This window comes from Colius striatus, chromosome W (genome assembly GCF_028858725.1).
Source record: "Colius striatus isolate bColStr4 chromosome W, bColStr4.1.hap1, whole genome shotgun sequence".
Lineage (NCBI taxonomy): Eukaryota > Metazoa > Chordata > Aves > Coliiformes > Coliidae > Colius > Colius striatus.
Window position 1 is genome coordinate 25,201,808 of NC_084789.1, and position 15,354 is coordinate 25,217,161.

General features: G+C 40.8%; 1 protein-coding gene across 1 annotated transcript in view; it reads right to left on the minus strand.

The window, feature by feature from the left end:
* Positions 1-2,151: 2,151 nt before the first annotated feature.
* LOC133628453 (guanine nucleotide-binding protein G(q) subunit alpha-like) overlaps positions 2,152-15,354 on the minus strand; it is a 140,611-nt gene continuing 127,408 nt past the window's right edge. The window contains exons 6-7 of the mRNA XM_062016613.1: positions 4,505-4,658; positions 2,152-3,182 (exon numbers count right to left, since the gene is read on the minus strand). Of these exons, the coding sequence (XP_061872597.1) occupies positions 2,992-3,182; positions 4,505-4,658 (345 nt within the window). The 3' untranslated portion in view covers positions 2,152-2,991. The remainder of the gene's footprint in view (positions 3,183-4,504; positions 4,659-15,354) is intronic.

Genomic DNA, 15,354 nt, shown 5'->3' on the forward strand with positions numbered 1-15,354 from the left:
GAACAGCTATGTCATTTAAAAAGGAAATTTTTTTGTAAACACTGTAACAGTGCAATGCTGTGTTAGGTGGTTCATATCAGCATGCCGAATATATATTTTTTTCAGAATATGATAAAATGATATAAACATTGCCACAGGTTCAACTCAAAATATACCAGAAATAGCCCAGCAGCATATTCTTGAATTTTGCAATCAAAATATATCTATAAACCATTAGTAAACTTTTGTATTTATAGAAATAATAAAATCCCATACCAATATCTCATAACAAAGCAAAAAAAATCCCCAAGCCTTCATTAGGCACCACTGTTTTGGTTTTTTTTCTACCCTACAGTTCTATTTATATCACTAAATCCAAGGTGGACAATGTATTCCCAGGTTAAAAGAAGAGATATTATCAATTCAGTGTCAATAGTGGAAAAAGAAGATTTGTTATAAAAGCAAGATCAGGACCAATTTTATGATGACATAGATGACAAGAATAATTGTTCTGAACACGGAGTTAGAATGTCAGTGCCACTTTTTATAACCTACAACTACCTGTCTTAGCTTTATTAAATGAAATTCTTTAACTCCTTAAAATTCTTAACACTAGTAACTGTTGTTAGATCTAAGGTTTCTGTATTTTCTGGAATAATGTTTAACTGTTTATTCTGTATTTTCTCATTATATTTTTAGGGAAATAGCATATACCCATTAATACTTATGTTCAATAGTTTGAAATTTCTTTTTAAAGGCTATTAAAAAGGTTAAATTAACTGAAGTTGAATCTGCCAAATACAAATTCATATTCAAGATCTTATGTTCCAATTCTAGATATAATGGCATAAATTCTTCCAACAAAAACAGTTTCTACATCTGTATAAAGCCCTTACAAAATATAAGCATTGATTTGATTGTGAATACCCTCTGTGTGTCTTAAATTTGCTTTTACTCAGGAATGTACAAATGATTTTACACAGCACAATGTTAGTACCACTCTGTACTATAATTAGCTTTTTTAAATAAAACCAACAAATCCCTAGTCAGAAATAAACTGACAAAATTTACATACTTCTCTTAAAAAAGTAAAATAACATTATTTAAAATGTGATTAGCTGTAAGACATATGATACAATTACATAGATACATATCAACACAGCACATTCAAGTTGCCAAAAATTAATGATTACAAAGCCAATATGGATGCTACTATATATATAGCGAGATGTATGTACAATGATTATAGCATTCGAATTGCAGTATACTTACAATCAGTTTTCAATTATAAGGTGTTTTATGAGGGAGCCAAAAATATCAACGATTCTTCTTATTGTTGTTTTGGAGTGGGGAGGATTAAGGATGAAAAACATCTCATTATTATTTATTGTTAATTTTATTACTCAACTAATGTCATCCTTTTTCCACCTCTCCGCTGCTGAGAGGCAGCAATTTCTATGCTAAGTCCACTCTAATGCTTCTTGGCATTTTAGATAATCAGTCCAATTATGTCTGACCTCTCATTTCTCTGTAGCATGCTAGCAATCATGCACCTGGTCAAAAAAACATCTTCCAACCTAAGCTGCTCATCACTGTGTGCTACATTTTTGTTAAAAATTTGCATGTTTACATTTCAAGAATGATTTTCTGACTGTTTCATTTACACGAATAAATCTTTCTAAAGACCATCAAGAGAGGCTATTTTGCATGAAGCCTATCAAATGTCTGTGAATTGATTGAGGCAATCTTATCAAGAAAGGTTCTTGAATGTGATTACTCATTAATAATTTCCTGCTGTACAAAAGTGCTTTTATATTATTACAGAAAACATTGTATGTAATATCATGTCATCTCTGACATAAGGAGATAATTAAACTATCTTCTACACACATTTATCTAGTAACATATTCACAAACACTGTTGGTTTTGGCATTAGAAAACGGAACACTTTCTAAAAAAGGGAACATATGAGCTGAAACTATTTATCATTTGGCAGTGGACTCAGGTCAGTTCCCAATTCATCAGTTCAGCATTTCAGTCAGTATCTTATGTTTCAAAGGTATTGGTTTTATAAAAAGACAGATTTGGCAAGATTTTCTACAATAAAAATAAGTTTTCTACTGTGGAAAAACACACTTTAAAAAAGCTCTAGCTTAAGAAAAAATACACGAAACTGGAAAATAAACCACCCCAACACACCACTGTTTCAAGCTGTAATCACTTGGGAAAATGCAGTGTCCATGACATTTCTGAAAAAAAGAAAATATTAAAATAATGGCACATGGCAATTAAAAAGAGATTCTATGAATTTCCATGAGTATCTCAGATTTGTGTCTTTATTTCATTACTGTCTTCTATGCATCTTTCTAAACTATGAAAGTATGTTTAAGTTCTTAATCCATACACAACTATTTTCAATTTGCTATCCCAATATTATAGCCTCAGAAGTGAAGACAGAATGACATCCATGTCAAGAATTTAAAAATCACACTATCAATACTTTTGATCCTTCAGAGAAAGTACATTCTGTAAAATCTGAACGACTGATAACTTCATTTCTGATTATAGCATTTTTCCTGAACAAATCAAACAGAAAATATTTCACCAAGGAACGCAACTGGGAAAATGTACCTTTAAAAACATAAGGGAAGGAGGGAGAAGGGAGAGAGAAAGGGTCAGGGAAAGAGGAAACCAACTTGATTTTGCCTCAATAGCAAAAAAATTTTATTCTTTGTGAGTGCACAACTGAAAATTTAAAACCCATTGAGTCACAAGGTTTTGCCTAAAAAATATGAAAATGTACTGTGAATGTAGTTCAGCATCTTTTGTTTATCCTCCATATAGTTTAAATATAATCGTAATATTAACTAAAAACTATGTGGACATTCACAGAGTCCAGGCCAGCAATAAATTAGTATTACATTGCATGAAATTTGTTTTCACAGATAATACAGTCCCTCTTGTGTATCTTCAGTCATGCAAAGATGGTCTTGGAGGACCTCCTAGGCACAGTTAGACCAGGTTGTACTCCTTCAAGTTTAACTGTAGGATTGTGTCCTTGACGGCAGCAAAGACAAAGCGTATATTCTCTGTGTCTGTAGCACATGTGAAGTGGGAGTAGATAATTTTGTCACTGTCTGGATTCAGGTCTACAAACATCTTCAAGATGAACTCTCGTGCTGCTTGTCCATCCCGTTGTGGTCCTGATAATTAAGAAGAGAAAGTAATTTTTTCCTAAAGTCAGTTCAATATTTGAACTTCTTTAGGAGGGGAACCTTAAGAGCAGAAAGTAGAAGAAAGACTCAGTCTATGATCCTTGCATAAGAGAAGAAGGAAAAAAAAATTACTAATAAATACTACTATATACTATTTTTTCCATTAGGAACCATTAAAAAATAAATGGAAGGAAATTCCAGAAGCTGATCATACAAGAACTGTTCTTTTCTTGCTGACTATCCTCTTTCTTCCATAATATGTTTAAAATAAAGAGATGAAATTGATGAACTATAATTACATAAAATTAACAGAAGAAATAGTTACATTCTACTAATATTTTTTTTTTTTTAAATAATAGAATTGGCCCATTTTCAGTCTATATCTACTATATTTAAATTATACTTAAGTATATAGCCAAAAAAGCAACACTGAAACAGGAACATTAGTTACAAGCTATTGTTTTCATCTATTGCAATTCTATTCCAGTATTCTTATCCTCCTGTTTTTGCAATGTGAGTTTCTACAGAAAATGTGTTTTCTGTGTCTCCTCCTATGTCCTTATTTGTTCTGATCTTATTAGATGACAAGCTGTTATATAGTTCTATCTTTAAGTGGTTATGATATCTGTACTTAACATGTGCCCACATAACTTTCAATAACTGCAGAATAAAACTTATTTGTAATACTTAAATACAAGTGCAAGAATTTTTTATTTGAAAACTGAAGAAATTAGGTAGCAAATCATATGCTTTCTGGTATCTATTGATTACAAAGCCTTGTGGAAGGAGGCCATGATTCTGCAATATCTTGATGTATGCATATGAATATATGTGTATATATACAGGCGCATACACAGACTACACATTTTCTGAGATGTAGAGACGAACATGTAAACAGATAATATGCTCTCTGAGGTAGGACAGACATGAATGTTCAAAAATTTTAAAACAGATTCTAGTCTTCAGCACCTATTCTATAGAAACAGCAGAAACAATACATTTTAATATTTTTTCCTTTTAATATTATTTTTTAAAACATGACCAGCAAGTAATTCAACTACAAACTATTTGGCATAATAAGCAAAATTTGTAAAGAAGAAAATGAGTGTAATGAAGAATGAGCCTGGACATGTTCCTATGCGACCTGATCTAGGTGAACCTGCTTCTGCAGGGGGGTTGGACTAGGTGATCTCTACCAATCCCTACCAGTCTATGATTCTATGAAACTAAGCAAAATATGGGCAAGGCTATTACATTTTGTCATTACTACAGTGTAAATGGGGCATGAGCTCTGGTGGCAATATACTTACCATCATACTCTGGGAAATAATCAACTAAATGAGAGTACATTATTTTCTCCTCTAAGAGATCTTTCTTATTTAAGAACAGAATGACTGAAGAATTTTGGAACCATGGATATGTGATAATTGTCCTAAAGAGTGCTTTGCTTTCTTCCATTCGATTCTGGAATAAAAAAAGACACACAAACTTATGTGGTTGTGAAAATAGACTGTTAATATTTTTTTTTAAGTCAATCCATGCAATTCCACTTTATTTGATCAAAAGATCTATTTAATGTTTTCCATGTTCTTACTGAAATGTAAGATTTAACCGATTCATTTACAGATCATAGATAAGTGGTAAATTAGATATGCAGGCAGTTTCCTTTTGAAAATTCAGCGATACAAGCATAATTGTTTTTAAAACACAGATCATAGACATGATAGCTGTAACTAGTACTGTTGTAAATACTGACTATGTACAGTTATGATCAGCCAACAGATTTGTGGGTACTGAAATGCATGTGGTTAGAGGCATACAAGTGTACAAGAAATAATAACCAAGTGTAGTGGGTCTGGGATGATAGTGATTTTCCACAGCAGCTCCTGCAGTGCTGTGCTTACTGTTGATATCAAAACAGCTGACCCAGACTGACCAAGGAGATATTCCATACCATATGACGTCAGCTCAGTAATATAAACTGGGGGAGAGGAGCAGGAAGGGGAGGCGAGATTCATTTCTGGCCTTCCCAAAGCAACCGCTACGCGTACTGAAGCCCTGTTTCTCGGGAGGTGGCCGGACATCACTGCTGATGGGAAGTAGAGAGTAACAGCTTTATCTGCTTTTGCTTTGCTTCCCGCGCACGCAGCTTTGCTGCTTATTTATTAAACTGCTTTTATCTCAACCCACGAGACTCCCATTTTATTTTCTCCCCTTCCCTGGCTTGCTGAGGAGGTGGGGGATAAAGCGGTGTGGTGGGCACTTGGCATCCAGCCCGGCTCAAACTACCACACCAAGTTTTAAGAACCTTTTTTATTTTATATGACTTTCCTGAACATTAAATGCAAGTAATCCTTATTTTTTTTTAGAAAGAAATTATCTTTAAAATCGTTCCAAGTAAATTTGGAATTTACTTATTGATAACCTGAGAATATCTCTGCAAATCAAATACTTATGACATGAAATCTTGCAAATGGTAAATTTGTTTCTAACATCATCAGGTTAGCTTATACTTAATCCTTGCTTAATTGCTCTTGAAAAGTATTTTGCATTATAGTTGAAATGTAAATGAAGCATACAGTTCTGTATGTAAGAGCTTTCTGACATTGTAAAATTCTGTTGTGTTTTGATACACTTCTGAAGAACTGTTAGGCTGACATGATGCAGTTAATACAGAGTCAGAACAAATTCAGTTCAGTACCAGGAATTAACTCTACTTCTTTCATTATTTGGAAAACTCTAAGGCAGGCCTGATTAGCTAACTGTGGAAGTTTTTATTTGGAGCTGCCTCCTGAAAACATTAGTTTCATCACCAAACAGGTCTCTAGAGAACAAAATCAAGGAGGTGAATCCTTCAGATTCTGCTGTTGCTGAGCCACAGAATCATAGAAGCATAGAACAATTTAGGTTGGAAAAGACCCTTAAGATCATAGAGTCCAATCATGAACCGTTAACTGTTGCTTCTTCCTTCTCACACTTTTCCTCTGCTCCAGGGTAGGTTTTCCACAGACTGCAGTTCCTTCAAGAAAATCTATCTGCTCTGGAGTGAGTTCTCCAAAAGCTGCAGTGAATATTTGCTGTACCATTGAGCTTGAGCTCCTTCTCTGACCTTGGTGTTCCCTCTGTTGTTTCTCAGTCTTTGTTTCCTCCTCCTCTCTCCATCCAGCTTTATTTTTTTTTACTCTTTCTTAAATATGTTATTGCAGAGGCACCAGAAATTGGCTCAGCTTTAGCTTGCAGTGGGGCCATTAGGGAACGAACTGGAACCAGCAGAGGGTAGCTTCTGACCTCTTCCCACAGAGGCAGGCTTCCCCTCCCCACTACCAAAACTTTGCCACATACACCCAGTACACTGTTTAGACTAGTAAGATGTGGTTATCTGAGCAAAAGAGAATTTAGTCAGAGGCACTGGCAACAAGGGACTTCAAAGAGCAAGCTCCAGAAGGGGAAAACCCAGCAAACAACTCACCATCAGCTGCTCCACCTGCAACAGAAGTGTAGAAAGAAGTGACGGGTGATTGTTGTAGGTGACTCATTGCTAAGAGACACTGAGAGACCCAGCTGTGGAGCGGACAAGGAGTCACGAGAGGTGTGCTGCCTGCCAGGAGCCAAGGTCAGCAATGTGGCCAAGAGAGTGCCGTGGCTCGTCAGGGATGCGGGCTACTACCCACTACTCCTGTTCCATGTGGGGCTGAATGATGTAATGGAAAACAATATCTCCAGGATCAAAAAGAATTTCAAAATCTTGGGGGAGCAAGTAAAAAGTAGCGGGGCTCAGGTTATTTTCTCCTCCATCCTGTTCACGAGAGATAAAAGGGGAGTCTACAATGAAAAAATCAGTCAAGTGAACTCCTGGCTGAGAGACTGGTGCCGGAGGGAAGGTTTTGGATTCTACGACAATGGATCCTTCCTTGGGGACTACAGCGTGATAGGACAGGATAGGATTCATCTCTCCCATAAGGACAGTGGAATATTTGGGAATAGACTAGCAAACTTGATAAAGAGGGCTTGAGGGGTGGGGGGAGAAGCAGCATAGAACAAACTGTCCTCTCTATCAGGGAAACAGGACAGGACAGGGATTGCAATGATAAGTTCCCTTCAACCGCACATCGTGCTGAGATGCAGAAGGCTGACCTCCCTGAAGGAGAGACAAACCAGGGAGGATCCTCTGGCATCTGTCCAGGGAAACCTGCGTGTTTGAGTAAGCCCCTGCATTGCCTCTACACCAATGCATGCAGCCTGGAGAATAAGCAGGAAGAACTGGATATGTGTTGGGATAGCTCCCATGACTGGAGCACAGACATGGAGGACAGACTGACAAGGCGTGGAGGTGGAGTTGTTCTCTATGTGAGGGAGCTATTAATGTGTACCAAACTGTGCCTAGGTGGGGATGAGGGGCAGGCTGAGTGCTTATGGGTAAAAATTAAGGGACAGGGCAAGGCAGGCAATATTGTTGTAGGAGATTGCTACAGACCACCTGATCAGGAAAAGGAAATGAATGAGGCATTCTATGAACAGCTGAGAGCTGCCTCACAATCACAGTCCCTGATCCTCATGGGAGGCTTCAATCTCCCTGATATTTTATGTGCCCATGAGACCTGGTCAGTCTTCAAGCATCACTTCCTCCAAGCCCAGGATCAGTGTGTCCCATAATGCAAGAAAGAAAGAAAAGGAGGTGGGAGACCTCCATGGATGAGCAAGGATATGCTGGGACAACTCAGGCAGAAAGCAGCCATCTATGAGAGGTGGAAACAGGGGTTGGCTTCTTGGGAAGAGTATAGGAACATTGCCAAGGCATGCAGGGGTGCAACTAGGAAGGCTAGAGCCCTTCTAGAACTAAATTTAGCCAGGGAAGTTAAGGCATTTTTCAAGTACATCAGCAGCAGAAGGATGTGTGCCCTGGTGGCCGAGGATGCAGAGAAGGCCGAAGTACTGAATGCCTTCTTTGCTTTAGTCTTTACAGCCAAGGCCGGCCCTCAGGAAGCCCAGTCCGGCAATGATAACAGGATAGCCAGGATAGCAGAGGACTTGCCCTGGGTGGAAGAGGAAGAGGTTAAAGACTTGTTGACCAAGATTAAGACTCATAAGTCCATGGGTCCTGATGGGATGCATCCGAGAGTGCTGAGGGAGCTGGCTGATGAGATTGCTAAGCCTCTCTCCATAATTTTTGAACAATCATGGAGGACAGGTGAGGTGCCTAAGGACTGGAGAAAGGCCAATGGCACTCCAGTCTTCAAAAAGGGCAGGAAACTACAGGCCAGTCAGTCTCATCTCCATCCCAGGAAAGGTGATGGAACAACTCATTCTGAATGTTATCACTGAACATATGAATGAAAAGATGGTTATCAGGGGGAGTCAACATGCTTCACCAAGGGAACATCCTGTTTGACCAACCTGATAGCCTTCTATGAGGGCATAATTGGCTGACTAGATGAAGGGACAGCAGCAGATGTCATCTACCTTGATTTCAGCAAGGCTTTTAACACTGTCTCCCATAACATCCTCATCGGAAAGCTCAAGCAGTGTGCCTTGGGTGAGTGGACAGTGAGGTGGATCGAGAGCTGGCTGAATGACAGAGCCCAGAGAGTGGTGATCAATGGCACAGAATCGAGTTGGAGGCCTGTGTACAGTGGACTTCCTCAGGGATCGGTTCTGGGGCCAGTCTCGTTCAATATCTTCATCAACGACCTGGATGAAGGGACAGAGTGTACCCTCAGCAAGTTCGCTGATGACACCAAACTGGGAGGACTAGCTGCTTGACCAGGAGGCTGTGCTGCCATTCAGTGGGATCTTGACCGGCTTGAGAGTAGGGCAGAGAGGAACCTCATGAGGTTCAACAAGGACAAGTGCAGAGTCCTGCAACTGGGAAGGAACAATTCCATGCACCAGTACAGGCTGGGGGTCGAACTGCTGAAGAGCAGCTCTGCAGAGAGAGACCTGAGAGGTCCTGGGTGATACTAAGCTAAACATGAGCCTGCAATGTGCTCTCGTGGCCAAGAAGGCCAATGGCATCCTGTGGCCAGCAGGTCAAGGGAAGTTCTGCTCTCCCTCTACTCTGCCCTGGTGAGGCCTCATCTGTGGAGTACTGTGTCCAGTTCTGGGCTCCTCAGCTCAAGAGGGACAGGGAACTTCTGGAGAGAGTCCAGTGCAGGGCCATCAAGATGATCAGGGGACTGGAATGTCTTTCATACGAGGAAAGACTGCAGCAACTGAGACTATTTAGTCTAGAGAAGAGGAGATTGAGGGGAGATCTTATTAACATTTACAAATATCTAAAGGGTGGGTGTCAGGAGGTTGGGACATCCCTTTTTTCTATTGTAGCTAGCAACAGGACAAGGGGTAATGGGATGAAGCTGGAACACAAAAAGTTCCATTTAAACATAAGAAAAAAGTATTTTACTGTGAGGATGATGGAGCAGTGGAACAGACTGCCCAGAGGGGTTGTGGAGTCTCCCTCCTTGGAGGTCTTCAAGACCCGCCTGGACATGTTCCTATGCAACCTGATCTAGGTGAACCTGCTTCTGCAGGGTGGTTGGACTAGATGATCTCTAAAGGTCCCTTCCAACCCCTACCATTCTATGATTCTATGGTTCTATGATCAATGGTGGGATTATTTAGAAATTGATATAATAGTATTTAGCTCACTGGTTATTCTCACACAAAATCAAATCCCTCTGAGGTATGCATCGGACTTCCCTATCCTTTTGCATCAGCCACCAAAGGCATCCAGGTCCCTGATAAAACATAATCCCATGGATAGGTTTACCTTTGCCTGAGGCAGGATTAACCCAAACTGTCTTTCCTAACATATTCTTCATACACCCTACAGGAAATTTATCCCCTTCTGTAGAATGTAAAAGTTCTGATTGGGCAAGGCCTGCTTCATTTGACAGATCCCCTCTAACCAGGTGGCCTTTTGTAGATGTGTCCCCCAATGTTTGAAGGTTCCACTCCCCCCATTACTCTCAAAGTAATCTTTAACAGTCCATTATATTACTCAGTTTTCTTGGAGGCTGGTGATAGATCCATCCCGTGCCATATGTCAATAAGGTGTCCCATTGTCTGATTCAATCCTTTCTGGTGTGTCTTTTGGCCATAGGAGTTGCTTTGCAAGGCCCAGGATAGTGTTCTGGGCACTGGCATGAGACACAGGATATGTTTCCAGCCATCCAGTGGTCGCTTCCACCATTTTGAGCACATAGCACTTGCCTTGGCAAGTTTGTGGGAATGTGATCTAGTCAATTTGCCAGGCCTCCCTATATTTCTATTTCAACTATTGTCCTTCATACCACAGAGGCTTTAATCGCTTGGCTTGATTGCAGCACGTCTCATTTATGGATAACCTGTGCAAGAGCATCCAAGGTCAAGTCCATCCCTTCATCACGAGCCCATCTATAGGTGTCATCTCTTCCTTGATGGCCTGAGGCATCATGGGCCCACCAAGATATAAATAATTCACCTTTACATTGCAAGTCCAAATCTACCTGTGTCACTTCAATTTTGGCAATTTAGTCCACTTCCTGGTTGTGCTGATGTTGTTCATTGGACCAATTCTTGAATATGTGGGCATCTACATGATGCACTTTCACAGCCAGCTTAGCTAGCCGGGCAGCAATGTCTTGCCACAATGGGGCAGCCCAGATGGGTTTGCCCTGGTGTTGCCAGTTGTTCTGTTACCATTGTTCCAACCATCCACAAGTCAGTATAGAGGTGAAGTACTGTCCATTTTTCTCATTCAGCAAGTGTAAAGCCAGCTGGATGGCCCTCACCTTTGCAAACTGACTTGATTTACCCTCTCCTTCTGCAGCTTCTGTGACTTGTCATAGGGGACTCCATCTCTGATGCTTTCCCACAATGACACAGGACCTATGTGATGAACAAGACATATTGCTTCTAATTTTCTGGCAGCTTATTATATGGTGAGGCCTCTTCGGCAGGTGTCACCTCCTTCTCTGATGATATTTAAAATTTTTTGCCTGGTTCTGACTGGTTCACGATCACTTTGGAATTCCTGGGTGTCTGGGGTTTCCTATGCAAGCTTATTGTGTGATCCATGTGACCCATTTAGTCCATGTAGCATCAGTCACATGCTGTGTGGAAGAGATTTTCCCTTTGAACATCCAGCCCAGCTGTAAGGTACTAGTAATATGCCTCAACATTGCTGGCAGCACAGTTCACCACCACCACCAAGGGTTCTGCCTGTTGAAGGCGCTGTTGACTTACACTGCATGTCCCACTGTCTCAGGATACACCACCTCTGCACATGTGCCCGGGCTCAGGGTCAAGGGACTGCGACCCTCACAGACTTTTAGGGACTTTCCAACACTCTGCTGGATCCTCCAGAACTTTCCAGGACCCTCCAGAGATGGTACTGGGCATGTGCCAGCAAGAGGAGTGTATATAAGAATGGGATGAGCGGAGGCGCACTCTCTCTTCTTCTTTCTTTTTTCTCTTCTCCGCACCGGACCGGACAGAGCAGTGGAGCTCTCAGACAAATGGACTGCCAGGGGCACTCCACGTGGACTCATGGTGGTGACTATTGTGTTTTTCTCTCTCTCTCTCTCTCTCTCTCTCTCTTACTCTTTTCTTTCCCTCTTCCCTTTCTCTTTTCATTGTGGATTGTTGTGGGTAAAATAGTTTAGCACTTGACTCCATTTTGGTCTTAATTCTGTTCCTGAGAATATACGAAATCTGATCACAATAACCTGTTTCCTTGAACATCACTCAGGAGTTAAGCCCAGCCGCCCCCAGCCACACAGAATTGTCTGAGGTTGGTTGGAAAGCAAGGGGGTTTAACTTTTGCCAAATTAAATCCAACAGGAGATCGTGACACCAGCACCGGCAGTCGGGGTGCTAAGAGGAGCTCTTCTTCTGTGCCAATTACTTCTGATGCACCTCAAACTCCTTCATATGCTGCCAATGTCTCCTTACTAAAGGAGTTGACTTTCGTATCCAATATTTCTTCATGTGTATAAGGGTGACAGATACTGGCATAAGTGAGTTCTCTGATTCATCTGCAGTGCCTTGTTAAAGCCTCCTTCCCTAGACAGGGATACCAGCTGCTGGGCTTCCCTACCCTCTAATTCCAGGCTTCTGGCCCCATTATCCCGGTGTCAGAGTAGCCAGGTGACAACGTGCTCCCCTGGATGACAGCTGAAGTCCTTTTGCATATCTCGCAGCTTACTCAGGGATGGGGATTGTGTGGTAACCATCTCATTCATGACTTTCGCCTCTTCCTCTTCTCGTGATGGTCCTGCTTTATCCACTTATTTCTCCTCCCCCTTTGCAGTAGGAGTTTCTTCTCTTACACAATGAGCTGACTTTCATGTCCAATATATCTTCTTGTGTATAGGGGTGACTGATACCAGCACAGGTTGGTTCTCTGATTCAGCTGCAGTGCCTGCCACCAGGGTTTGAGTAGCCACAGTGCCTGTTGTTGGGGTAGCTGCGGTGACTGTCAGTCTGTTTTCCTCCCCCCTGAGCGTGCTGCCTGATGTTGAGCAGTGTTTGGTAGATACTGTCCAGGACCACGCACAGTACGGTCAGTTGTGCCTCTTTGGAACAGTCACAACTTTCTCCGTTCATTGGAGGTGAGAAGTTCTCTAGATACCTGCCCATATTCTCCCACATTCCACCCATAACTATCCAGCCTTGGGGCAGATCTTTGAGTGACAAATTTTCCAACCCTAGACAAGACATGAAATACATTCAGGAGACATGGCAGTAAAAGCAGGATGGTTGGAATGTCTGAAGGGTATACAAAATCCTCAAAAGCTGCTGTAGTTAGCCAGAAGTAGAAAGGGGAGGTAAAAGGATGGGAGAAAGTATCCCTCCCTGCTCTTCCCATAGATTGAGTGAAATCACTAAGGAATTTTGAGAGGAGGTACAAGAATGACAACAATGCTGCATACCCCATGATCAATGATATAATCATAAGTTGACACTATCCAGTAAAACAAAATCATAGAATCAATCATAGAGTGGTAGGAGTTGGAAGGGACCTTTAGAGATCATCTAGTCCAACCCCCCTGCAGAAGCAGGTCCACCTAGATCAGGTTGCATAGGAATGTATCCAGGCGGGTATTGAAGACCTCCAAGGAGGGAGACTCCACAACCTCATTGGGCAGCCTGTTCCTCTGCTCCGTCATCCTCACAGTAAAATGCTTTTTTCTTATGTTTAAGTGGAACTTTTTGTGTTCCAGCTTCATCCCATTACCCCTTGTCCTGTTGCTAGCTACAATAGAAAAGAAGGATGTCCCAACCTCCTGACACCCACCCTTTAGATATTCGTAAATGTTAATGAGAATTCCTTCCTCAGTCTCCTCTTCTCTAGACTAAATAGTCTCAGTTGCTGCAGTCTTTCCTCGTATGAAAGATGTTCCAGTCCCCTGATCATCTTGATGGCTCTGCGCTGGACTCTCTCCAGCACTTATGGGAGACAGTGTCAAAAGCCTTGCTGAAGCCAAGGTAGATGACATCCGCTGCTCTCCCCTCATCTAGCCAACTGGTTATGCACTCATATAAGGCTATGAGGTTGGTCAAACAGGATTTCTCCTTGGTGAATGTGTGTTGCCTCCCCCTGATAACCATCTTATCCTTCATATGTTCAGTGACAACATTCAGGATGAGTTGTTCCATCACATTTCCAGGGATGGAGGTGAGGCAGACCAGTCTGTAGTTTCCCAGGTTTTCCTTGTCATGGTTCTTATCACTCTTCCAAGGGTGATAAATGGCACCACGGGGAATACATAGTGCATGTAAGAATTTACATAACACCACCATATAAACAAATGAGCCAACATTGTGACCAGCCTGTCTTGTTTAACCAATATAAGAAATCTCTATAACAAATTTGTGTTAGCACACTCTGGTCAGATCTGTCCTTATCTCAACCCTCAGAGAACCATGTTGGGTGACAAAAAAGAACTGTTGTGGTTTAAAATCAGCTGGCAACAAGCAAACTGTGCAGCTGCTCATTCACTCCTTCTGACCTCGGCAGGATGGGGAGGAGAATCAGGAGGAAAAGGTAAAGCTTTGTGACTTGACATAAGGACAATTTAATAGAAAAACGCAAGGGTAGATAAACAACCACAACAGTAAAGGAATATAGAAACTGAGCAATGCCTGATGTAATAGCTCACCACATAGGGAGGGAATAACTATAGTTCCAGCATGCAGTGCAATGCCCTGCCAGCTCCCCCTCTATAGTAATCATGACTACAGCATGGTATGGAATAGCCTGGCCACGCCCCCCTGGTGAAGTCTGGTGAAAATTAACCCTATCCCAGCCAAACCCAGGACAATATTTTACACATTTTTTTTATACAATATAGAAAAAAAATGCTCTCATCTCAAGATTATTTTATTTTAGCCTTCATGGTAAGCTATGTAAAACTAGCCTGTGAATAAGGAACTCAAAGTTCTTGAAGAAAAGCAAATTCATGCCTAGATGTGAGCAGACAGTTCTGATGTAAAAATGAAATACATTTAGTACATTCAATGTATTTTACTTAGGATGATTTAAGGATAACAAAGTTTCCTATATTCTTACAATTTTAAAACATTAAAAATTTTAGTTGCATCAAAATAGAATAATTTATTAGGATGTAATATGACCTTTAGAACCCAAACAAAAGTTTAAAAAAGGAGCAACACTCTCTATTTGAAAAGAATCTCTTCCTCCTCTAATCAATTATAATCAATAATTTAAAAATTCTCTTAAAAGGATTACAAATTATCTGTTTGAATAGGACATATAAATTAATTAGACCTTAAAAATAAAGATGATTAGTTCTATTTGTTTTGTCACTCAGTGAAAACCCAGCAAGTAAACATCATATGCAATGTATGCTTTTAAAATTCTACTAACGTTAATGTTTTAAGATGTCTGTTTCAACAATGTAAAATGTAGTGGTGTGATTCTTTTATACGTGGTGTGTGGAATAGTTATTGGAGGTGACATTGAGACTAAAGTTATGTCCACATCTTAAGAGAGGGTATAGCGTTAAGGAAACTTTCAGAGTGGAATGCGGCTGATTGATATGCATGGAATCGGTTCTATTCCATGATAGTTCCCTAAGCAAAATATCCTGCAACCTCAGATGTTGACAATAGCAGGGGAGTTTGATATGCTGACTCTAAAAGAAACAGCACAGAGGGT